The 25,632-nt window shown below is 46.3% G+C and overlaps 1 protein-coding gene across 1 annotated transcript in view; it reads left to right on the top strand.

Annotated features, from left to right (window-relative positions):
* Positions 1-25,632, top strand: part of atrn (attractin) — a 124,050-nt gene that overhangs the window by 30,070 nt on the left and 68,348 nt on the right. The window contains exons 4-13 of the mRNA XM_023799986.2: positions 4,134-4,262; positions 6,491-6,696; positions 7,373-7,541; positions 7,940-8,030; positions 9,186-9,429; positions 13,857-14,040; positions 16,788-16,942; positions 20,448-20,532; positions 21,424-21,644; positions 22,318-22,439. Coding sequence (XP_023655754.1) covers positions 4,134-4,262; positions 6,491-6,696; positions 7,373-7,541; positions 7,940-8,030; positions 9,186-9,429; positions 13,857-14,040; positions 16,788-16,942; positions 20,448-20,532; positions 21,424-21,644; positions 22,318-22,439 — 1,606 coding nt within the window. The remainder of the gene's footprint in view (positions 1-4,133; positions 4,263-6,490; positions 6,697-7,372; positions 7,542-7,939; positions 8,031-9,185; positions 9,430-13,856; positions 14,041-16,787; positions 16,943-20,447; positions 20,533-21,423; positions 21,645-22,317; positions 22,440-25,632) is intronic.

Here is a 25,632-nt window from a genome sequence, read left to right as displayed (position 1 = left end):
AAAGGTTTGAATTTAGGTTATCAACATAACTTTACTTAGAACTGGAAATGTATGTCATCGATCATTTTCTGGTCTCCAAAGACTTATCAGTGTGTAGACCATCAGGCAATTTCATGTGCTCACTGGCCAGTGGCACCTCGACAAATGGTGCCTGTAATTGGGCTGGTCGAAAGGAGTGGTTACGTCTGTGTTGTGTAAGAGCCTTTGATCTGAATTTATATGGCTCTAATTGCACTTTCAACTGAACATACTGATCAGGCTGACATATTGACATGCCGGTGTTCTGGCCCTTTTCTCTGTGATTTACTACAGGCCTTTTGATGTTTTTGGCCTGAAAGGTCATTTTGGCTCGGTCAATGTTGGACATCCCAAAGCCCTAAACCAGGTCCCCAAAGACCCCGTTGCCATTGAGATTAACACCATTATGCCAAATTCTAAAGGATTCGCTGCAATTTACTTAGTAATGTGTGAAGGAAGTTTATTCAATGGGCTCCTCATCCACAAACAGGAAGAATATACCCTTCTTTTAGTTCCACAATGATGTCAGGGGCCTCTTTTGGTCTCCTGTTTGCGCCGGATTTCCCTCTTATTGCCATTGTGTATGACTGCTAACATCCTTCCTTCAGTTGCTTCACAGCTTATTAAATTACCAGAAGTAATGTGGAAGAACAAACTGTTGAAAATTGTTGTGAAAGTGATATTTTGTTAAGTTTTTTTGTGTAGTAATGTACTGTCCTAGAAAATCGGAGATTGGGGATTTTTTCTTGCCCATTCATTGGAATCCTAAGTGTAGGTTCTGCTATTGAGCATATGGTATTTAATGACCATGCTGACTGACTGATACGTGTTCAGGTTATCCAGTGTTGGCGTGTTCCCATACCTCTTACACCAGGGATATAGAACGCCAAGTTTGGGCAACCAGCCCTTCCGTGTTTTACTGTGAGTCACCTTTATCTGAACATGAAGGCGGTCAGTCTGGTGGTGCCGGTGTGGCACAGTTGCTAATTCATTATCAATCATTTTTTCTTGGGACTGGTGACCTAAAAATTGGAGCTGACCATCTCTGGTTTAATTGATGTCCCTGCATCTTGGAGAAAGAAGGAGGGATTGTTTACCTATTCAAACGTACCTCTATCCTCTCGCTCCTAGGTGCCTGTTCTTTTTGACCGGCTGCAGAGTAATGGTGCGTTCGTTTTTCTCTCGGAACTCGGAAATTCCGAGTTGAGTGACATCACGTCCGACAATCTCCCGTTCGAGCTACCCACATCTCGGAACAAACATGGCTGCCTCCATGAACACGTTGCTGTGTGTTGTTGCTTTATATTTTAGCAGATTTGGAGTTTTCCAAATGGAGAAAATGGAGAAATGGAGATTTTTCCGAGAGACAAACAAGAAACACGAACCAGTCAAACCACATTAAAAGCTTTATAAAATATTTTAGTACATTCATAGCGATATTCTTTTTTCGATTGGTAAACAAACTACAAACAAACCAAGTCGCCATGTTGAAATTACGTCACAGGGGCAACTCGGGCAAGAAAATCTGGTCCGACTTCAACGTCATAAAAGGGGCGTGTTTCCGACGGGAAGTGACGTTTTTCGTGACGTTTCGTGATGTTTTCATCCGAGTTCCGACTTGGAGAGAAATAATCGAACGCACCATAAAGCTGGCAGGAGGAGTGGCTGAGCGCTGTTCCCTTTGCCCGCCCCCATGCGCAAGTAGAGGAGGAAGGGGGGGGGGGGTAGACAGCCGGCCTCCACCTCCCTTACTGGTCCATGCTGACGTATGGCGAGGGCTGCAGAAGGCTAGTTGCTCATGCTCGGATCGGTAACGTCATGGCGCCACCACTGAATCTTTTTAATCTTCACTACTGGCGCTCGTCACATGCTTCTAGAAGCTTCTGATTGTGTTCAGTATTTAGGGTTGCCTTTTCTCCTATGCACCATGCATCCATCTGGTTCCAAAAGTGAGATTTTTGGAAAAAACTCAGACATAAATTTCTGAGCATTTTTACAAATGCTTTTAATATTCTTTTGCTGTATGAATAATTAATATTTTTCATTCCTGTACTCCTGTCTTAGTGAGCCCTTTAACCACTTGCTATATGTTCTGCACAGAGCCTTCGTGTAGCTGCTGTTTCTTCAGAAGTTCTACAGGGCATAGAACCACCTCTGTGCTTCATACAACATCAGTTTAACGCTAATTGTGTATTATGACATGTCCTTTCTGTTGTAATCTCTGATAGGTGACTTAATTTTAGGGCCAGTGTGCCTGGTGTACCTCTTGTTTCTCAAAGATGAAGTTAAATCATTTCATTTAAACTCAGATTAAAAAACACCATCTTGGCCCTGGGAGGACTTTTATCTGTCAGTGAGTGCAAGGTCTGGCATTGTTGAGGCTGCTACTTTGACAGTTTAAATGATCTTAATGCTTAACTTGTGGTAACAGAAACCTCATTCTTCTCCTTGATGGAGGCTTGGGCTCCAGAAGACAGTTCAGCTTTCTGCTTCCTCAACATCAGTGTGTTGCTCGAATTTCTCGCCTATTAGCAGAAGTCAAAGCTGGCAGGTTTTCACTGTGTGCTTGTTTACAATGTCAGCAATGGCAGCAAAGACCAAGGTTTTTCAGGCAGTACTTCCCTAGGAAGCCACAGTAAATGTCTCTAATAATAGTTAATATGGGGAAAAGTTGCAGGTTTCTATAGAGATTAAGGCTTTATGCTGCCAGTGGGATTGAAGGCATGTCAGCCCAGGCTGGTGGACGCAGCCTGAACAAGATCCATGTGAGTGTTTTCAGAATTTATTGATATTGACTCACACGGCAATATTTTTCACTTTTTTGAAACTGGTGCCTTTTCAGACTGACTCCTAAGAATAGTCATTGTCGACTCTTGGTGACCGTACAGATGGCACCTCTCCAGAGCGTTCTGCCTGCTTTTTGGAGGCCTCGCTCTCTTCCTCACAGTGCAGATGTGATTGTGATTAATTTTTTTTTTAAACCTTGGGATTAGTAAATACTGTGTTTAGATAATGTGTCATTATGGAAAGATCCTTGTTGTAAAAGCTGTGCAATGTAGTGTTCTCTTAACAGAACTGACTTAACTGCAAAATTGTATGTAGTCTTGTATATTCATATGTATACTGTAAAAACAATTTGGTAGTGAGCTGACATTGAGTCAGAGTTATTCATTAATGGAAAAAATGTAGTTTGTACTATAGCTATAATCTGACAGCTATATAGGTGCAGGTGTTTTCTGTTACACCCTTAAATAAAGTTAAATGCTCACTGCATTAACGCTTTGCTTTTTGAATAATGAAGGAGGAAGTACACTTGCAGAAACCCAGGGAGGGCATACAAATTACACACAATACTCAGTTTCTACTGTAGATGAGTGTTTCCTCTTTGTGCCACATTCCTGCTTTCTGTAGTATTATTGAATAGCATTGAACAGTTCATTTTAATTACAGTTAGGGTTGTGACAGTGTTCTGCATTTCAATGAGAATTAAAGGAACCATAGGCATTGAAATGCTTTGGAAAGTGGGTCATTACTTCCATGTTTATGGTCTTAAGTGTTTATGGTTAACTACTGTCAGATCGTTGAAGCGTGAGTGGAATAATTTTGGCAGCGTGCAGAAGCACGTCGAGTTTGGCCACAAGCGTGTCCTCACATAAACGGTGGCTAGTCGACCAGTCCGGTGCCTAAGCCATGACCCAAGCCTCTGCTTTTTCCACACAGCCCCGGTTCCTGTGTAGGACTGCGGCTGGAAACGTAAACAGTCATGCTGCATGGGAGTCTAGGGTCCAGGCACCCGGGGCGCCTGTCCACAGGTGCTGCTCTCGGGCTCAGTCACCTTGACCTGTTAGTGGCTCTTGCTCTATGCTTCCATGTCTGTGTTCTTGCTCCCAGTCATCACTGGGCTTGATCTTTGTGCTTCCGGACGTTCAGGACGGCCTTTCGACTCGCATCACGGATTAGAGATTTTTAGCAGTCACTCCTCTTTCCTCTGGTCTTACAGCAGTTTTGAGGGACATCTTTTCTCACCCATAAGTTGTAAGTGGTGTCGCTCTGCTTTCGAATGTGCATGTCTGGCCGTGGCCCTAATTTTGGTCTGTCTCATTTGTGGGTGACAGCGGCCTGATCGTGCCAGAGCGCTATTCCAACGAGACTCTCCCGGAGGTGGTTTCCCAATCCGGCTACGCCCTGCTGCACTTCTTCAGCGACGCAGCCTACAATCTCACTGGCTTCAACATCTCTTACAGGTAAGCTGCGCACACCCCTGCGGAAGCAACCTGTGGTTTTCTGTGCGGATGCCCCTGTGCCACTTACCCCCCCCCCCCCCCCCACTGACTGACTGCAGGCTGAATAGCACACAGCTGTACTTTATGCAGTGATGTATAATAATTAGTACTGGTCCTAATTTGAAATTCAAAACCAAGCAATTTTTCTCTGTGACTATGAACTTGCAAATGAGTTACTAAAGTTAGAAAAACGTAATGGAAACATTTAGACTGAGCAAAGGGATGTCGTGATTAGCAGGTTAACTCTTGCGCCCAAGATAGCTGTCAACAGAAGCGTTCTCCTGCCCTGACATCTCTCTCCAGTTGTTTTCATTTAGCTATTTGAAAAATGAAATGTCTAGACCACAGAGCGGGGCAGCTTTCTGTAGGAAGGTGTCTGCTGTGGCTGCTGATGTGACCATCTGGCTGTGGTGATGTCATTCATGCATATTCAGTGCTTGAGCTCTGATTGGCAGACAGGGCGTCAGCCTTGGCTGTCACTCGCATGCATTCTTGACATCAATCCCAATACACCACCTGTCAGGGTTTGCTGAATAATACACTGTGTAAAAACGCACATAGGAACAGTTTTCATGAAATAACACAGATTTGATTTCAGATAGTTTTTCAGGCCGGTGTATTTTTATCAGCTGCCACCGACACATGCTGTACATGTTGAGGGAAACGGCCTGTCCCTTTAAGTATGCTGGATGTGGCAGCTGCACCATCGCACGGCTGCGAGGGGCAGCGTGACGCCGTGCGAAGCACGACCACCGTGTGGATGCCTCCGCCTTGTCTTTCCCCTTGTGAAATGAGCCATACTCATCAGCTGTGTTTCTTATCCTTCATGAAAAGCTCTTGAGCATATTTTCTGGTGAGACCATGTTCATCTGGGCCGGTGATTGAGGCTGCTTGTGGTCGGCTGAAGCACATAAATGCGAGTCAAATGTTAATTAAGCGCAGATGTTTAAACGCCAAAGTGAACGTGACGCGCCAAGCCGGCTGAGGTCACCTTGCTATCCGAGTTTATGGTTTTAATTTCACCTAATCCAGTTCCACCTTCAGTTAGAGCTTATAATTATGGATACCAAAAAATAATTGCCATAATGATGATCTCTTTAGCGTCCTAAGTCTGTCAGTGAGGCAGAAGTGGAGTCGGCTCCTGCCCACGGCTCCTCGTCGTAAACAGCTCCTTGACACCAGGATCTGGCCGTAGGGGAAAGAAACATTCAGCCCGGTCCTGCACGCCTCTGCTCTCAGGCTGCGTTTATTTTTGGAAGCTTCGGCATCAGCAGCCTGGCAGCACCCTCTCATTAGCCAAGGTGGATGTTTGGCATTTGGAGGAGAAATCAGACAAACCCGGCTGGACTAGAAAGGGTCCAGCATGCTGATATTTCCAGTGTAATAACAGCGGGACTGCGGGTAATGGGTGGGTGTTACAGGATGCGTGGAGATCCACGAAGCAGCTGGGAGCCGCTTTCAAGGGGGCTGGGCGGCACAGAGCCGGCCTTGTTACCCTGCCAGCTCAAGCCCTTCGGAGCAGAACACTTGCATTGTCTGTGCTCTGCTGGGGGGGCGCGGTGGCGGTCATGTGACCCTGCACCGTGATAAGCGCTTACGTTTCCCGGCGCCACGCTCTGCGGGTCAGCCTGGGTCAATGACATCATTGCCATGTTTCCAGCCTTTGGGGTCGTTGTCTCTTTCAGCGTTGGCTTGTCATTTTGTTTTTAGCAAACACATGTAGATGTTTTTCCCATAGGGTCATATCTGTTTGTTTTAACTGTCACTGTAATGTGAAGGTCTAATGGGGTGGTAGACGGCGATGGTAAGCCCTACCACCCTGGCCTGCGTTGTTAGTGTGAGTCCGCTCTTCACACTCAGTGTTAAGCAAAGCATTTTGGAAAACAAGCTATTTTGGATGTCCTGAAGCCATCGTTATATCCTTCCATCACGTCTGTGCTGTTACATGATCATTGTCTGTTGACACTTTTTTAGAGGTTTTTCTTCTCCCCTCAGACATCCTTTGATTTCTGAAATGAAAGCCCCCTCCTTTAGAAACACCTCTATCAGCGTTGGGCGTCGTTTCCGAAGTCATAACCGCTGCTGTTTATACAGGCGCGTGTTTGTTTCCGAGTGTCACAATGAGGACACATGAAAACAAACACTGGGTGACCTGCCTCTCCTGGCTCTTCACCCCCCCCTGCCAACAGAATCAACACCTGCCCCAACAACTGCTCGGACCGGGGGGAGTGCCGGCCGGCCAACGGCAGCGCGGGGGTGTACTGCGAGTGCGCAGAGCAGTGGAAGGGCGAGGCCTGCGACATCCCCTCCTGCCTGGGCCAGTGTGGCTTCCCGGAGTGGGGACAGTGCCAGGCCAATAGCAGCCGCAGCTGTCTCTGCCGCCGCGAATGGCAAGGTGGGTGCCGGGAGCGGGGTCCGTAACACAAGCTCGCCAGGAGTGGCTGGATCAAACGAAGTGTGACAGATCTAATGGTGATAAGCAGCCCAGTGAGCCAAAGTGAGCCGTCAGCACCAGCGTCACTACCCCTGAGAGGTGCGCGTTTGGTACGCCTGCCTCTGTTTGAAGCTTTGTGAAACGTGACGAGTAGCAGATTGGCTCTCTGTGACCTGGTTGCGCTTCATCCATTCTCCGTTCACGGCGGTCACTTTTTGCACTCCATTAACTTCTCCGTCGTGCCTTTAGGCAGTCAGACTCACGTCCTTTTGCTGCAGGTTGGGCTGAGTAAATTCACGACACGTTTCCTCCGTGCGCCGTCACCGTATCGGGGACTTGCTGCTTAATGGTCCCTGGCTTGTTTATCGGCCCTGGAATTCAGCCTGTGGTTTTAAACCTGCATAATGAGACCAGGCATCCAGCAAAACCTTTGACTTTTGCTGCTCAGCGTGTTGTTTTAATGGGTGAAGATGTGGATGGTACCGTGTATTGTGCTATTTTACTGTCCACAGTAAACTCAGTTAATGATACAGCATGTTGTGTGACATACAGTTAGCTGAACATGCCCTGGGAGGCTGTGTGACAGCTTAGTTTGATCGGAAACTGGGAAAGGGATGAGTAGGATCTCTCTCTTCAGGTCCCGATTGTTCCATCCCTGTGCCCGCTAATCGATCCTTCTGGACCCATGAGGACTATTCCGGAGACAGTTTGGCCCGCGCCTCCCACAAGGCCGTGGTCGATGAGGACACCATGTGGGTCATTGGCGGATACGTGTTCAACTACTCTGACTACAAAATGGTGAAAGCGTAAGTGCTGTCTGCGGCTCTTTTCTCTTAAAGGATGGTCGAGTGCCATCGTGCAAACACAAGGATCTCTCTGATGCAAACACCTGCTATTATGCAGTTATGCAGTAATGGTCTTAATGGAGACTCTGATGTTGCTCTGTTACCCCTGTCAGGTCGCTCAGGCTGGGTAGTTCAGAGAAAAGTATCTCAACTCAAGTTTATTAGTGATGCTGGGCCTTTTAGGTGTGGGGCAAGTCTTAATAGCTGCAGTAGCTGGACTCTAGATGTGGGATTCAAGGGCTGTGGCGTTAGCCATGTATTTTGGCTGTACTAATCTGGGGCGTTTACCTCGTCAGCTGTACTCCTCGATGTCTGTCTGTTACTGTCTTCACTGTGCCTTCTGTTCTTATTTCTCGCAGGTACAACTTGACCTCCCAGTTGTGGTTGACTCTGAACCGCTCCGTGGATGCAGTCACAGCACGCTATGGCCATTCCCTAGCTCTGCATGAGGTAGGCCTTCCTCAGTGCTCCGCATGAGCCCCATAACCCTACCTAACATGGACGCAATGCCACTTCAGTTCCAGTGCCATTGACCATAGGAGCTTCTTCTGTTGCAGTCAGTTGGACACCAAGTACAGTATTGTGAAGAAGTCCTATGATGCCAACAAAAACTGTTTATATCTATTTGAATCTGGGCAGTAAGTGCATACTTGATCTGTGTGCACACTAACATCAGAATATATGCAATTAAACCAGTGGAAGTGTGAAGCTCTGTTACATGCATGCATGTGTGTGCATGCGCTCAGGACGCTGCCCCTGTGGCAGTGTGAAGCTCTGTTACATGCATGCATGTGTGTGCATGCGCTCAGGACGCTGCCCCTGTGGCAGTGTGAAGCTCTGTTACATGCATGAAGCTCTGTTACATGCATGCATGTGTGTGCATGTGCTCAGGACGCTGCCCCTGTGGCAGTGTGAAGCTTGGTTACATGCATGCATGCATGTGTGTGCATGCGATCAGGACGCTGCCCCTGTGGCAGTGTGAAGCTCTGTTACATGCATGCATGTGTGTGCATGTGATCAGGACGCTGCCCCTGTGGCAGTGTGAAGCTTGGTTACACGCATGCATGTGCTTGGCTTGATGGTTTCTAGTGGATTGGTGTGGCTGGAGCTGCTTCAAAGATGGTGTTACTTGTGCTCTGTATATAACTACATTTAGATGTGTTTTTAAGGTCCATAGAGGACCGCAGTCACTCTTCATCTCCAGCCTTTGTGTCTCTGATCAGCTTTTAAATGCCTTTTATTTTCCAGGACTAGACTAATGTCTCTTTGCTGGTCTAGATGATTTTACTCTGTCCAGTACTGTGGAGAACTTGCCTTCTCTTCTACCTTTCTACTTTTTACTTCTTAGGCTCGATCTCTGTGTCTGTTACATCATACAAGCCTATCAGCCCAAGCTTCTGAGATGCTTCATGTTTTTCATGTATTTTGTTATGGTCAGGTGGGGTTTTCCAGCCTATATTGATTTTTCTCATATACATAAACATAATTTTTATTGTACGTTCATAATTGTTCCCCTGGGTTCTGTGTGGGATGGTTAATTTGCAGTGTTTGGTGTCTGGTGCATCGACGTCACCTGTGAACCTTCGACTTCCTGTCTCTCCCCAGCACAAGATCTACATGTACGGAGGCAAGATAGACTCCACAGGCAACATCACCAACCAGCTGTGGGTCTTCCACATCCATAACCAGTCCTGGGTGCTGGCCAGTCCACGGGCCAAGGAGCAGTATGCTGTAGTGGGTCAGTCGGCCCACGTGGTGCGACTGGCCCAGGACAGCTCCGTCATGCTAGTCATCTTCGGTCACTGCCCTCTCTACGGCTACATCAGCAAGGTGCAGGAGTACAACATCGGTGAGTAGCTTTGTGGCGACGGCCGTGGCAACTGGAGCATTTTTAACCTGAGTCTCTTTGTACAGCCTTGCTCTAAAGTTAAGTCAGCCTGTTTGTTGGATAGCTGTGCGTTAATTGAAGGCATGCATGTCTGTTCAGTTAGATCTCCAAATTAACTGTCAGTCCGTAGAAGGTCAGCAGGTACCCATTAAATATTCTCAGTCTAAAGTTCATACTGCTCACTGCAAATGTCATATTGCCAAATTACAGGCCTTATGGAACTTTACACATTTTTGTTTATATTAACTACATTAGTCTGATTAATTGTGGAAGGGATTTGATAGGTGCAGAGAGATGTTTCTTGTTGAAGGGCAGCATTGTGGTCTGGAGATTGCAGGAATTGCTCTGAACCCAGTTTACTTTCAGTGACTTACTGTGTGTCTATATGTGTAAACTGATATGCATGAAGAGACAGTAAGCCATGTTCCTTCCTTTGGGCCTAAGTGTCTCGTAAGCAGCAAAGTGAATACATTCTGTTCCATGAATCTGTCCCATGGAACAGTGGGTAGCCAGACACTTCATAAAACCCAGTTTTAAGTCAGAAGCTTGGAGAACATGCAGGTAGGACCTGCTCTCAAATTGGCTGACTTTTTAAATTTTTTTATCATTTTTATCATCCGGCTTTAGGCTGGAGCTGCATGGCCTGAAGCGCCCGCATCTAAGTGGTGTCCGAAGGTGGGGGCTGTGGTGCTGCCAAGCCACCAGCCCCAGTTAGCTGCTGTTGTCAAGCGGCGTGACACTGGGGTGGGAGCCAGTGGTCTCACAGAGGGCAGCTGGAGTGAGTCACAGCGTGAAGGTTAAGCTGGGACTGTCTAGGGTTTAACCAGCTGTTGGCCTGCAAAAGTCAGTCATCGTGGTGCATGAAAAATTGGTCATTAAGTTCAGTGAATGGGTTTTTCTTCCCCATGAGAAGGTGAAGGCTATTAAAGGTATAATTTAAGCCATTATATTTGAAAATTAAGGATGGTACAGTTTGTTTTTCCGCTCAAGATGAGTCTTTGACTTAAGTTTTCAAGTATATGATTGAAAATGATTTAATACGCCTTTTCCTAGGCATTTTCTAGCAATAATTTCATATAAATATCGTACACGAACATGGAACTTTAGATATGGCAGGTTAGTCATCTTGGCCCTAAAACAGGTGGCTTTATCGAATAAGGTCAGTCATTGAAATATGAGTCACTAACTCGCCATTAGGGGACTGATAGACATAAGAGAGTTAAATGTGACTGAATGAGGACACTGCCAAAAATACCTTTTCTCACCTTCTGAATCTGGTAAGATTGTAGCCTCTCACTGTAAGGGTGGTGCAGTGGCTCTGTGGGTAGGATTATGGTCTCACTGTTACGGTGGCACAGTGGCTTTGTGGATAGGATTGTAGCCTTTCACTCTTAGGGTGGCGCAGTGGCTCTGTGGGTAGGATTGTGGTCTCACTGATAGGGTGGCGCAGTGGCTCTTTGGGTAGGATTGTGGTCTCTCACTGATAGGGTGGTGCAGTGGCTCTGTGGGTAGGATTGTGGTCTCTCACTGATAGGGTGGCGCAGTGGCTCTGTGGGTAGGATTGTGGTCTCTCACTGATAGGGTGGTGCAGTGGCTCTTTGGGTAGGATTGTAGTCTCTCACTGATAGGGTGGCGCAGTGGCTCTTTGGGTAGGATTGTGGTCTCACTGATAGGGTGGCGCAGTGGCTCTTTGGGTAGGATTGTGGTCTCACTGATAGGGTGGCGCAGTGGCTCTTTGGGTAGGATTGTGGTCTCTCACTGATAGGGTGGTGCAGTGGCTCTGTGGGTAGGATTGTGGTCTCTCACTGATAGGGTGATGCAGTGGCTCTGTGGGTAGGATTGTGGTCTCTCACTGATAGGGTGGCGCAGTGGCTCTTTGGGTAGGATTGTGGTCTCTCACTGATAGGGTGACGCAGTGGCTCTTTGGGTAGGATTGTGGTATCTCACTGATAGGGTGGCGCAGTGGCTCTTTGGGTAGGATTGTGGTCTCTCACTGATAGGGTGGCGCAGTGGCTCTTTGGGTAGGATTGTGGTCCCTCACTGATAGGTTGGCGCAGTGGCTCTTTGGGTAGGATTGTGGTCTCTCACTGATAGGTTGGCACGGTGGCTCTTTGGGTAGGATTGTGGTCTCTCACTGATAGGGTGGCACGGTGGCTCTTTGGGTAGGATTGTGGTCTCTCACTGATAGGGTGGCATGGTGGCTCTTTGGGTAGGATTGTGGTCTCTCACTGATAGGGTGGCGCAGTGGCTCTTTGGGTAGGATTGTGGTGTCTCACTGATAGGGTGGCGCAGTGGCTATTTGGGTAGGATTGTGGTGTCTCACTGATAGGGTGGCGCAGTGGCTATTTGGGTAGGATTGTGGTCTCTCACTGATAGGGTGGCGCAGTGGCTATTTGGGTAGGATTGTGGTCTCTCACTGATAGGGTGGCGCAGTGGCTCTTTGGGTAGGATTGTGGTCTCTCACTGATAGGGTGGCGCAGTGGCTCTGTGGGTAGGATTGTGATCTCACTGATAGGGTGGCGCAGTGGCTCTTTGGGTAGGATTGTGATCTCACTGATAGGGTGGCGCAGTGGCTCTGTGGGTAGGATTGTGATCTCACTGATAGGGTGGCGCAGTGGCTTTTTGGGTAGGATTGTGGTCTCTCACTGATATTGTGGTGCAGTGGCTCTTTGGGTAGGATTGTGGCATCTCACTTTTGGGTTTATGGGTTTTTATGGTTTTACTCCCAAAGTCCCTAGACACATGGTTTAGATGAATTGCTTTTCTAAATTGCATTTAGTGTCCGTGTGTGTTTTTGTATGTCTGTTGGAACCTAGGGTGTTCCATTTTCATGCTCTGTGCTTCCTGTATCGGGCTGGAGGCTCTGTCAGATCCTATGTACATTTCGTTTCCAGGGCAATGCCTGAAAATACAGAGACAGATTAATTAATTAATTAATTCAAATTAATGAAAGTGTGTATAGTGAAAGTGAAATATTTCAGTAATATGGCCATGATTTGTTTACACACTATGTGTAGAAAAACTCCACATTTCTGGGCTGACTGAGACAAATCTCCAGCTGTTGTTATCAGAGCAGCAAATAACTCTGCTTATGTCCACTGGAACCTGCAAGGGTTTCTTTTTGCATGACTACAGCGGATCCCACTGTAAGCTGCTCAGACCAGTGGGGACTAAAGTTTGAATTTTGGTCACAGGCTCCATGGGTGTCTGGCTATATGTGTCTGGATTCATCAGGGTTCTCGGTGTTTTGTCTTTGGTGTTGATTCTGCAATCGGCTGTCATCCTGCCATTCATAAAAAAATAACTTTTTATGAGTTTGCCTCCAAGTGTAGTCTTGGTGGGTGACTTGATCTGTAAGAGGGCTTACAAACGTACCATGCTTGGGCATTCGTAAGTGAGTGACTGATGTAATGGTCATCGATTAAGCTGGTAATGAAGCAGTGCTTTATTGATTTGTAGTTACCGTTTCACAGCCAGTGCTGAGCCTGAGTGCCAGGTCCTGCGGGGCAGGTCGTCCTCTGGGTTGGCTCTGACATGTCTGATGTGTGCTAACCCCATCTGCACAGGCTAGCACCTCTCTGTGTCTGTAGAAATACCCCCCACCTCTGCTTCTACTATCACTGCATGCAGCATGGGTGGGGAACCTGATCCATTGAGGTCTGGTGTGGGATTTTGAGCTGACAATCCAATCAGCCAATAACAGTGGGTCCCCAGGACTGGAGTTGAGAACCACTGTTTTATTATTGGCTGATTCAGAGGTCATCCCACTAACCCGCACCCACACCAGCCCTCCATGGATCAGGATCCTCTTTCCTGGCATACAGGGATTCACACATTGCTGACTATGCTAACTGTGACTACAGGGATACTCCTAGTACATTTGGTCTCAGGCACTGAATTAATAAATACGTGTTGAGTAGTTTTAGGTTAAACTTTTTTTAATTAGTTATTTGCCACTTTCTCAGATGTGACTCAAGGAATTCCTTCAAATCCAATATGCTGCAGCTGTTTCTGATGGTAATCTTCAGTATTTAGCTACAAAAACCTGTTCTCACTCTGAGTGAATTTTATTTTTGTGTAAACCACCCAGTATGTCTCATTGTTGGATGTACATCAGATGAAATTGTAGCTATGATGTTTTATTCCTTGAACCAACCTTTCTAACAAGTACAAATATTTGAACAGTCCTGTAGCACCCCCTAGTGGATGTTAGTGATTGTCAATGCTTTTGTACCAGAAAACAGCTTTTATAAAGATTTAACTGTACCAAAGTATTATTACAGATGTACCAAATGGAAATGTGTGCCGAAGTAGCGAGATTTATTGGCTCAACGATCAGAGTGCGCAATCTGATCAGAGCTAGTGTCTCCCCTCCTTCCCTCCCTCAGCCACCAACACCTGGAGCATCCTGAAGACCAACGGGGCACTAGTGCAGGGGGGGTACGGCCACAGTAGTGTATATGACCCCAATACCAGCGCCATCTACATTCACGGTGGCTACAAGGCGTTCAGTGCCAACAAGTACGGGCTGGCTGACGACCTGTACAAGTACGAAGTGGACACCAGGATGTGGTGAGTGTCGAGCTCTGCAAACTGGACGCATATGTTCACGTATCTGTGTAGCTAAGCTAGTAAAGGAGGGTTACATATGTATTCAGAGTTTTTATTAGCTATATGCAACAGGTGCTTTGGAACGCTTGCTTATTTAGCCGCACTTGGTTACAAGACGGTGCAGAACAATACAACGTAGACAATATGCAGTAACAGTTCTGTAAAGTGCATGTGCCATGGATACGACTGTCATGGGAAATGTGGATATTGGAAATGCAAATGGCTTGGGGAATGAGCCTGTTCTTGAATCCTGTAGTCAGTGTTCTGATGCTGTGAAACCGCCTGCCAGACTGCAAGGTGTGTGAAGTTTGTGGATGGGATCCTGAAGCCTAGAATGAACCTCATTACAGCAGCAGTTAAGGGGTAGCGGATCAGTGGCGGTTAGTTCAGTCCCTGTGATGTTCTGGGCAGACTTCCCAACCCTTTGTATAGCTTTTCTGTTGTGAGCTGTGGCCTCACCACACCATTACACTGCTGTTAACACTCTCAGTGGTACCACCTTACAAAACGGTGTGGGGTCCGTTGCACATGCCCCATTTCCTCAGTCATCTCGGGAAGCAGATCCAATGTTCTCTGTCTACCTCAGTTTCTCTGAGATCTAGAGACCCAGGACCCTGAAGTTGCTGGCAGTGTGCACTGGAAAGCCATCAGTGGTGATTAGGGTGCAACTTGTGTAGTGCTTCTTAACGTCCGCAGTAGCATCCTTTGTTTTAATGATGTTCGGGGGGGGGGGGGGGGGGGTTGTCGTCATGGCACTACTCTGCCTGATCTGTCACCTTATTCCATCATCGGTGTAGCATCACCAGCAGATTTGATGCTGCAGTTGCTGCTAAATCTGCCCCTGCAGTCACGCATGAAGAGGCTGTATTCTTGGTTTGGCCCCTGTGTTGAAGATCAGGAGGGATGAACTTTAATTCCCCATCTTCACCACCAGGGGTCTGCCTTTCAGGAAGTCCAGGACCCTGTTACAGATGGCGTCACCGATACCCAGTAATATAGAACTATATAACATAGAACTGTAAGTCATGCAATAGGGAAACAATTTTAACAATTAGTCGAAAGTTATATGTAATTACCTGAGTGTACGCTTTCTCATGCTCTTTTGTCTGTTATAATTATTCATCTTTTTATTTATTTTTATTGTGCATTCTCGGTTCTTGTTGTCTTATGTTCTGTACCTGTGCTTGTCCTAGAAGCCTGGCACCTTTGGGGTTGCACAGAGCAGCTGAGCTGTGCTCCACTGATTTGTCTTCACTTGCTTTGCCCTTTTTCCTCATGGCAAATCAACCATTGCAGTCCAGGTGGTTGGGGTGTTGATAGGTGGAGCCTCAGTATTGGAAAACCAATGTGCCTGCTGGGGATTTTCCATCAAATCCCTGCTGATTCCTTTCCCTCGTTTAGTGAATGAACCAATTTATTCATCCTAGGGCCCCTGAGTCCCTCAGTCAGTGATTGATGCAGTCCACTTTCGTGACCGGAATCGTTTCCGAGTGTTAGAACCGTCTGCACTTAGTGGAAAGTATTTGAACCAAAACAAGGACAGCGACTTAGCTACCCAAAAATACAACATTTTTTGAGTGTATTAACATGAATAGAAGCAGTGTTTCTTTATTGAAGGATGATCTCTTACCTTAATCCACCTCACTGATAAATTGATGGTATCTATGGAAGGAAATTACTTTCCTTTTGCAGCCTTGACTCTTTTATTTATTTATTAAGAGAAGGTGGACCTGTGGCCATTTGTTAATGCAAACAATGTGCAGTGTTTGAAGCCAGGGGCCTGGGATGTGTGCTGCATCAGGCTATCGGAGCGGTCTCTCTAACTACCAGTGTGCAGTGTTTGAAGCCAGGGGCCTGGGATGTGTGCTGCATCAGGCTATCGGAGCGGTCTCTCTAACTACCAGTGTGCAGTGTTTGAAGCCAGGGGCCTGGGATGTGTGCTGCATCAGGCTATCGGAGCGGTCTCTCTAACTACCAGTGTGCAGTGTTTGAAGCCAGGGGCCTGGGATGTGTGCTGCATCAGGCTATCGGAGCGGTCTCTCTAACTACCAGTGTGCAGTGTTTGAAGCCAGGGGCCTGGGATGTGTGCTGCATCAGGCTATCGGAGCGGTCTCTCTAACTACCAGTGTGCAGTGTTTGAAGCCAGGGGCCTGGGATGTGTGCTGCATCAGGCTATCGGAGCGGTCTCTCTAACTACCAGTGTGCAGTGTTTGAAGCCAGGGGCCTGGGATGTGTGCTGCATCAGGCTATCGGAGCGGTCTCTCTAACTACCAGTGTGTTTCAGCCCTACTGGTTCGTCAATAGGACACATTCAACTTTGCCAGTGGTTGGGTGCCAGCTGGTGCATCTGGTGTGTCATTTCTCTGATTGGGGGAAACAAGTACAGGCTCCAGTATGGCTGTGAGAAGTTTCTGCAGATTCAGCCACTGTGCTATGGCGAGCTATAGCACGCGTGCTGCTAAAAAAGAATCGCAAGCTAGTATAAGTGCGGCTACAAGTGAATAGGAAGCTAACACAAATGTGGCTACAACTAGACAGCAAGTTAGCATACATGTGGCTACAATGAATTCTCTTTCAACTGCAACTGAAAGCACAGTGTTTACTTGTACTGGCAGGTGTTACGGTTTTACATGGTGGTTTGGGTTTTCTGACGCAGCTGGTGTTGGTTCATTGGCTCATAGCTCCTGGATTTGGCTGTTATTTTTCAGGACCATCCTGAAAGACAGCGGCTTCTTCCGCTACCTGCACACAGCCATCATCGTGAGCGGCACCATGCTGGTGTTTGGCGGGAACACGCACAATGACACATCCATGAGCCATGGGGCCAAGTGCTTCTCCTCCGACTTCATGGCCTACGACCTGGGTGAGTGTGGCTCTCCGAGAGGGGCTCCATCTGTTTGTATTGCAGCATGAAACTAATTATTTGGTTCCATCGTTCAGCTGCAGCATGTCTGGATTCTCATGGATCTTTTGGATTAAACCATCTCTCAACACCACAGGCAGTGCTGGTTTGGGGTGTTCTGAAAAATCCAAGAAAATGAGATGATGCTTCAGTTGTAGGAAAGATGGATAATCCCATCCAACTCTTAGACCCAAGCTGCTTATCCTGTTTTTGTGCTTGTGATTCTCAGCCTATTCAGAGAAGCATAAGGCAGACCATGTACTGTGAAAGCATTTTCGGTCTTTTGTGAGCTGCACAACCATGCATTTCAGGAGCATTATGGATTGTACCAGGGAACCCACTTGCATGGGGGGCGGGGCAAATGAAGTCCTCATACAGAGCCAGACATGGATTCAAATCACTCCCATTCTTTGATTCCATCCTGTGAAGGTGTGAGGCAACAGCCCAACCACCCGGTTCATGTTCCAGAACTGTGTGTAACACTCTATGGACAAAAGTATCAGGACACTTGTCTATTTCACCCACAGGGATTTTTATGACATCACATTGACATTCCATAGGCATCAATACGGTTGGTCCCCTCCATTACAGCTATAATAGCTGCCACTCTTCTGGGATGGCTTTCTGCAAGATTTTGGAATGTCTGTGGGAATTTTTGCCCATTCATCCAGAAGAGAATTTGTGAGGTCAGGCACTGCTGTTGAATGTTGAAGGCCTGGCTCACAATCTCCGGTCTATCCCAAACGTGTTCAGTGGGATTTCGGTTATGGCTCTGTGCGGGCCAGTAAAGTTCTTTTACATCAAATTCACCCAGCCATGTCTTTATGGCCTTGTTTTGTGCACTGGGACATAGTCAGGCTAGAATAGAAAAGGGCCTTCCCCAGATTGTTCCCTCAAAGTTGGAAGCATAGAATTGTCCAAAATGTCTAGGTATGCTGAAGCATTATGTCAGGGCTATTCTAATCACGGTCCTCAAGGGCCAACCACTGCTGATTTTTGAGTCTTCCTTTACTTGTGAACCAGGTGTTAAGCTCTTGTGGCCAATCAGAATCATTATTCATTAAACTAACTACCAGGGAGAACTGAAAACAAGGCCTGGATTTGGAATAGAAGGCCAGATTTGAATAGGGGGGAATTAAGTGTTCCCTACACTGGAACTAAGGGGCCTAGCCCAACCCTTGAAAAATAACCCCATTCCATTACCTCTTCTCCACCAAACTTTACAGTTGGCACAATTGAGTCTGGCAGGTAATGTTCTCCTGGCATCAGCCAAACCCAAACTCATCCATCAGACTGTCAGACAGAGAAATGTGATTCGTCACTCCCCAGAACATATTTCCTCTGCTCCAGAGTCCAGTGGTAGCGTGCTTTACCCCACTCCATCTGACACATGGCATTGCATGCGGCAGCTCGGTCATGGAAGCCCATTCCATGAAGCTCTGTTTTTGTGCTGGGGTTAATGCCAGAGGAAGTCTGAGTAAACAGAGCGTTGGTGACTTTTACGCACTATGCACCACAGCACTCGGTGACCCCACTCATCCCCACTTTACATGATCTGCCACTTTGTGCTTGAGTTTCTGTTGCTCCTAAAAGCTCCCACTTTGCAGTAATACCACTTACAGCTGACCGTGGAATATCTAGCAGGGAAGAAATTTCACAAAATGACTTAAAGCAAAGGTGGCATCCTATGACGGTACCACGCTTAAATTCACTGATCCCTTCCGATTGAGCCATTCTTTCACAAATGTTTATAAACCTGGCTGCATGGCTGGATGCTTGATTTTATACACCTGTGGCAATGGGTCTGAATGAAATGCCCAAATTCGGTGATTAAGAGGTGTGTCACAATACTTCTGTCCAGGTATTGTATGTTCACATTAGGTGGGATGTCTTTGCCCCATTACAGCAGACACTTCGATTGTTTTTAGTTCTTGTGTTCAAGCCAGGGTGATTGTTATGTTGATTATTAGACTTCCTCTGCAGATAGCCTCTCTGCAATTTCCTTATTTTTAATGGAACTAAGTGGTGAGTTACTCCTTATTACAGTACATCAGGGTTTCTGGGTTAAAAATACTTAACCCTGAGAGGGCAGTTGTTTTGGATTTAATGATGCTGGTCTTTGCTGGCTTGGAAGTGGAGCTCTGTATAGTTAGGTCTCTCTGTTCCGCCAGGCGGGATACGGAACGGATGCTGCTGCTGTTCTTTGCTGCCAGAGTAACAGGCCCTCTATTCCCTGCACTCCTTTTCTGGTGGATTACTTTGTCTTCACAAGCATTCACAAGTTTGAGTGTTTAAGATTGGGTCACAGTAGATAAGTTAATTACTTATTTATTGATATATAAATAAACTATATATATTTTTTTTGTCTGAGTGACATATAGTACACATTTTATTTTCTGCAATATTACTTGGAGCAAGGTACTTTTTGGCTTTGCCCAGCAGAGGGCAATGTGAACACACAATCAGGCTGTGAAAGCTGTAGAGTCCACTACAAGTTTTAAACTGTAATGAAAATGGCTTGGCCTAGTTTTAGAAAATTGGGCTTTTGATGAATAACAAACAAGATTCAAGAATGTGAGTGAAGCTGCATGCATAGTATGTGACTCTGGTGAACTTGGGAAGCCGCTGGCATTGGGTGCTCAGACTAGCCTGGCTGTAGACCTGTCAGATGCTGAGCTTCCTAGACCTTGGGTGGAGATGCAGGTGAAGCACATGGCCGAATCGCTGATGATGAATAGGGAAAAGCTTCAGGCCCGACCAGCAGTGATGCAAACTGGCTGCAATCTGCGAGCCCCCACCGCCACACACACACATGCACACACACCCCCGCACACCTTTGAACATGTTGATAATGACACGTACCCAGCTTGGGTCTGATAGGGTTATGACCCCCAGTGTCATGCCAATAAAAAGACACCCCTAGCCCACAGTTTCTTGCTACTGTTATAAAAATTGAGTTATGGATTTTCTGACACAGTAGAGAAAAAATCAGTAGCAGCCTTGCTAAAGTGGTCTATCAACGGCATGCATTTTTACCCTGTAATGTTCAGAATGACCTCTGTGATCAAAATCTGATTGTGCTGTAGTGTGATACCGTGTGGTTGTGGTGTTTAGTCTCTAGCCTGTTCTGCTTTGTAGTATGTTGAGCTGAACATGCTCAAATTTGTGAAACCATGGAGTGATGATTTGTGCTTCCTCAAAAGCATTTTAATAACGTGATCCTTTTTTTGTGGGGGGGGGGGGGGGGGTTGTGCTTCCCCAACAACTGGGAAATATAAATGAAACTTAGAAGACACCGAACATATGAAAGTGTTTTACAACGTGGCACTTTCACTTCTGTTCACTTGTTTCTGCATGGGTGCTGGGATTTCATTTAGAAATAGCTGTTGGCCTGTTGCTGTTATTGCTGGGATTATTTAGTTTTAATGGCTCTCTTGTCCCATTGGTGACCATCCTCTTCCCACAGCTTGTGATGAATGGTCAGTACTGCCTCGACCAGACCTCTACCACGATGTCAACCGCTTTGGTCACTCTGCAGTTTACAGCAATGGGTGCGTTCTCTCTTTGGATGTTTGTGTTTAATTATGAATTATGATTTCCTTTCTGTCTTTGCTGACTCTAATCTTTAATGTCACATTAAACTTTAACACCAGTAAAGGTGGATTAGAATAATATTACACACTATGATACCACTGTGATCTCTTATGTTTTTATGTGTTTATCATGTCTAGATATTAATAACAGTGCAGCAATTTAAATTTTCACATTTAGATTTTTGATGGTAAGGTTTTTATTCTAAATGACAAGCACACACAGCAGTTGAAATCCATTGGGATTACTGATTGAAAATAAAACCATGGTCTCTTTCCTGAAATTAACCCAGAATATAAGCATTTGAATTCTGTTGCAAAGTGTGTAACATGCGTCATGTTAAAGTTTTTTTTTACTAACAGAGTAAAAGGCATTTGCGGGCTTTAGCTAAATAGCACAGCACACTTTGGATGTAATGTGTAAGCCTGTAGTAAGTAATCCTGCTTCCTCATGTGTCATAGTGATGTCAGTACTACAGATGTACAAAACCTCTGCATAAAGCAGGAAACTGGCTGTCTAAAAGTAGCTATTGGTGCAGTGAAGTTTGATGCAGAACTGCTGGTGGCTGGCAGTATGTTTTCTGCCTTACCGTGTAGCAGCTGAATTACTCGTGTGGTTTGGTGCATGTTTCCCCTTCAATTTAATTACTTATCTACCATGTTCCTTATCTACGTTTTCCTTCCCTAAGGAATCACCCCCACATGACTGGAATATACCCTCCATTATTGGGGAGAAATACAGCCCTTGTGTCATTGATATGGGATGTCGATGCCCCCTGTGTCTGAGCCTGTTAACCTCTCTTGTCTGTTCCTTCATCTCTCACTGTTTATCTCTCCTCTGCCCCCCCCCAGCATCATGTACATCTTTGGGGGCTTTAACAGCCTGCTGCTGAGCGACGTGCTCACGTTCACCCCGGCGAGCTGCTCCGCCTTCTCCAGCGAGACGTCCTGCGGCTCTGCCTGGCCGGGAATCCGATGCCTGTGGAACAGCAGCCAGAGCACCTGTCTGCCCTGGGAGGCTGCCAGCCCCCACCAGGAGCGTCTGGTGCTGTCCTCCTGCCCCCGCAAAGCATGTATGTTCTCAGCACGGCCCCCGCCAAAATAAAAAACCACCTTTGTCCCAGAAACGTTGCATCCAGTCTTGCAAGCTCATGGAGAGGCACAAGCACACTCCCTTGTATAGAGTTGTCCTGGAAAGTAATTCTGGGACTTTATGAAATGAAAAGCTCAGAAAGTGAATAAGTTAATGCACTCTGGCAGGCTTGCCGCATTATTATGAAGATACAGTGTGTTCCTTAGCTACACACATGCGGTCCTCCTGGGAGGATTTATATGTTTGGGTTGTCATTTGCAGTCGAGGAAGCAGATGGTCCGGGGCTTGTCGAGCTCCTCCACCTACCCACAAGCTCTCTCCCCTGCTCACCTTCGCCCCCTAGAGGCCTTGTCCTCATTCATCAACCATGTTTTCTCCTGCATGAGACAATTTTTCTGGGCTGTCTCTCACACTGTCCTAGTGAAGATCAAACGAGATACTTTAGCCCACAGCTTCTGGACTAAGGAATCAGAAGTTCCCCCTGTTATTTTTGCTTCTTGGGATGTCTTTGTCAATACGCTGCTGCGAAGCACTTGCCTAAAACTGTTCTTTGTTTCATCGATGGGTTATTTTTCTCATTCATGTGTAATTTACTGGAAGCAGCCTGCCGGAGTGAATGAACTAAGCTTGCTGTCTTGTTTGCATCTTTATAGATGCCGACAACGAGAAGTGTGACTCGTACACAGACTGCTACAGCTGCACGGCTAATACCAACGGCTGCCAGTGGTGTGCTGACCAGTGCATCTCCATGAGCAGCAACTGCACCACTGTCACGGTGAGTCACGTCTGGTTGGAAGGTTGTGACCTTTAGGTTATGGGTGGAGATTCTGCCAATCCAATACCGAAAATCAGTGTGGGATTCGGGTACTGGTCCCCGGGGGGAGGTTGAATGCCAATCTGATCTGATTTTCCATCAGAGATAAATCCAGCCTGAAAAATCAGGGAAACGGTTGTAGCCTTAGCGGGACGTACTGTAAACAGAAGGGAGGGTCACATGATGAATCGTTCAGCAATGCATGTGTGTCACTTCATTGTATATGTTGTGCTGGAGATTTGAGTGTACTTTTGCACTATAAATGGTGATATACAGTGATTTCATTATATTTCATTTGGCAACAGATTGCACAATTTGCACTTTAAGAAATATTTCTGCTCATTTTTGTGAAAGTTGTAACTGAATAAACCAGAAGCAGGCTTGTGTAAATCGTGTTGGCCCTGGGTTTCATCCTGTAGCGTAGCGGCACAGCTTTAAGCAACACGACCATTAAGTTTTCTTGTTAGCATTGTTAATGCCACCACAACACTACAGCAAATGCTGATAGTCTGCCATGTTAATTGAATGTATTGATGCAAATATGTCATTTAATGCTTAGTAGTTGATATAGGAGAAAAAATATCGGATTTTAATATTGATATCAGGATCGGACCAAAGAAAATATAGTGCCATACGTACTTATGGGTGAGGATATGAGTGATTTCTACATGTACATTTATTTAGCAGAAACTATTGCAGTGTGATGTACAGATTAAACAGGTAATGCATCGTAAGCAGGCGTCTGTCAAGGAGCCCACTTGGATAGCAGCGCTGCAGCGCTCTGTGAGCTACCAGTGACAAGTGCAACATAGTCATGACAACAAGAGCCATAGAAAGTATCAGAAAAGCTACAGAAATAAGACCAAGAGGTTCTAGGAGGGAGAAGAACACAGCATCCACTAATAAAACCATATCCATAGAGCACTCAATGAAGACAGTGAGCTGGGGTGGTCAGTTGTTGGATAAGGTTAACTGAGGTTCCCAGAGTAGATGGTCAAGATGTTTCTTGAAGGACGTGTTGGGGTGTAGTATTCCACCACCGAAGAATCACATGAAAAACAAACCTCTAGATTGAAGAAGTATGACATTTTAGTTTCTTGAACTGTGGTTAACAGTTTGGATTCGTGTTTGTGTTGGCAGGTCAGTTCGTTGTAGTGTTAAACCTCTCTTGAGTAAATGACATGTTATTTTTGGTCCTCTTTTTCAAACACGGCAGTAATGCTTACTTGAAGAGTAGTTTTGGTCAGTATGTTGTTTCAGTACTGTAATGACAGCAATATATCACGCTATTGGGTTTTTTGAAGTGGTTTATTGTTGATATTGATCAGTGTTCAGGTTTGTGAAGCTAGTCGCTCCTTGTTGCTTTATTTTGTTCTTATCTTTTCTTCGTTTAGAACTATCATTAAGCTTGTTTTAGTAATGTAACCTGCTGAGATGGTAGGGCAATATTTTTCAGTTTGGCCCAGGATTCACAGCAAACGGGGCTCATTTGAGAGAAAAGGGAGCGAGATTGGGCTCACCCCCCCCACCCCCCCCCAGCCCAAATAGACGCTTTACCCGGACAGGCACTGATGACTGATGGTTAATAGTCTTTGTGAACATTAGCTACTACAGTAATATGAGCTTTTACTTCTAGTCTCCAGGGTCATGCTCCTGTCCTGGGAGTTTTGCGCCCCCCAGTGGTCCCTTTGTGAAGTGCATGTGTTGGTGCTGCTCAGTAAGCGGGCAGAGGGCGGTCACTGCTGGTCATTACCATCAGGCTGATTCACCTGGGTACATTTCCCAAATTGCCTTTATTTCCTAGATTTGGGAGGTTTACCTGTGAATGGAGTAATCACAGGTAGATGGCACTGAGCTGTTTCTGGGACGGCTTGTCGTCCATCACCTGCTCGATCCGCATCCTGACTCTGCTCCATAGCATTGCTGCCCTGAAAGATGGGAAAGGAAATGTGAACAGGGTGGTATGTCTGATAGTACTATATATTCTTGATGAAACTCCTAGTATATGTATTGCCTATCTGTACTCTGCACTTACTGTGTACAGGGTTCTTCTGGTAGTGAGGATGACCTTGAAACAGCTCTTACTTGCTCAGTATTGTGCCTTCTGGATAGAGGATGTTAAGATGAGCTGTGCTTCTGAGATATTTTACACCACTTTCTCTAAGTTAATCCCATTATATCTTCTCGCTCCAAGGTACAACTCCCATGCAGGGGGGATGAAGACTAGCATACATGTCCTCCAGTGTGTGATGTCTGATGCTTGCTTTTTCGTGGACTGCAGGCTTCTTGGTTTGACATCACACTTCGCAGGAAACACTGTCCTGTTGATTAGACCTGTAGCCTGTAGATGATGCTGTACAACAGTGTGACAAGCTCAGCCATGTTACATGCCTAACTGAGAGCAGGCTGACCGTGTCTAGGCCTTCTTGCAATAAAATTCCGTGCAGTTGTGATTAAAAAATAAAAGACACTGCAGGACACCTTGATTTAAGCAGGATGCCATTGTGGTGGCTTGTCTGATTCTTTCCTAATGTACTTTAAAAAAAAATTGCATCTCTGTTGGAGCAGAATATTCACCAAAGCTATATTCGTACCTAAAACAGCTTGCCTGCTATCTATAATGATCCATTGTGCTTGACAGCTGGTTTTGTGCGCTTAATTGAAAAATGTAAATATTTGCATAGTCTACATTTACGTCTCTGTAGAAATTTGACACCTTTAGCTTTCACTTGACTGGTTATGCAAATGGACTCCATCCTCTTGCATTTTTGTGCTGAACTAACAAATGCCATTATCACTTACTTTTGGGCTCTGCCCTGCAGGGGCCCCCAGGCTGATTGCTGTGTTACGGCTCTGCGGGGCCCTCAGGCTAACAGCTGTGTTATGGCTCTATGTGGCCCCCAGGCTGACAGCTGTGTTATGGCTCTGCGGGGCCCCCAGGCTGACAGCTGTGTTATGGCTCTGCGGGGCCCCCAGGCTGACAGCTGTGTTATGGCTCTATGTGGCCCCCAGGCTGACAGCCGTGTTATGGCTCTATGTGGCCCCCAGGCTGACAGCCGTGTTATGGCTCTTTGTGGCCCCCAGTCTGACAGCCTGTGTTATGGCTCTCTGTGGCCCCCAGTCTGACAGCCGTGTTATGGCTCTCTGTGGCCCC

The sequence above is a fragment of the Paramormyrops kingsleyae genome, chromosome 12 (assembly GCF_048594095.1).
Source record: "Paramormyrops kingsleyae isolate MSU_618 chromosome 12, PKINGS_0.4, whole genome shotgun sequence".
NCBI lineage: Eukaryota > Metazoa > Chordata > Actinopteri > Osteoglossiformes > Mormyridae > Paramormyrops > Paramormyrops kingsleyae.
The sequence above is the reverse complement of the archived record's forward strand: the minus strand, read 5'-3'. Positions and strand labels throughout refer to the sequence as shown.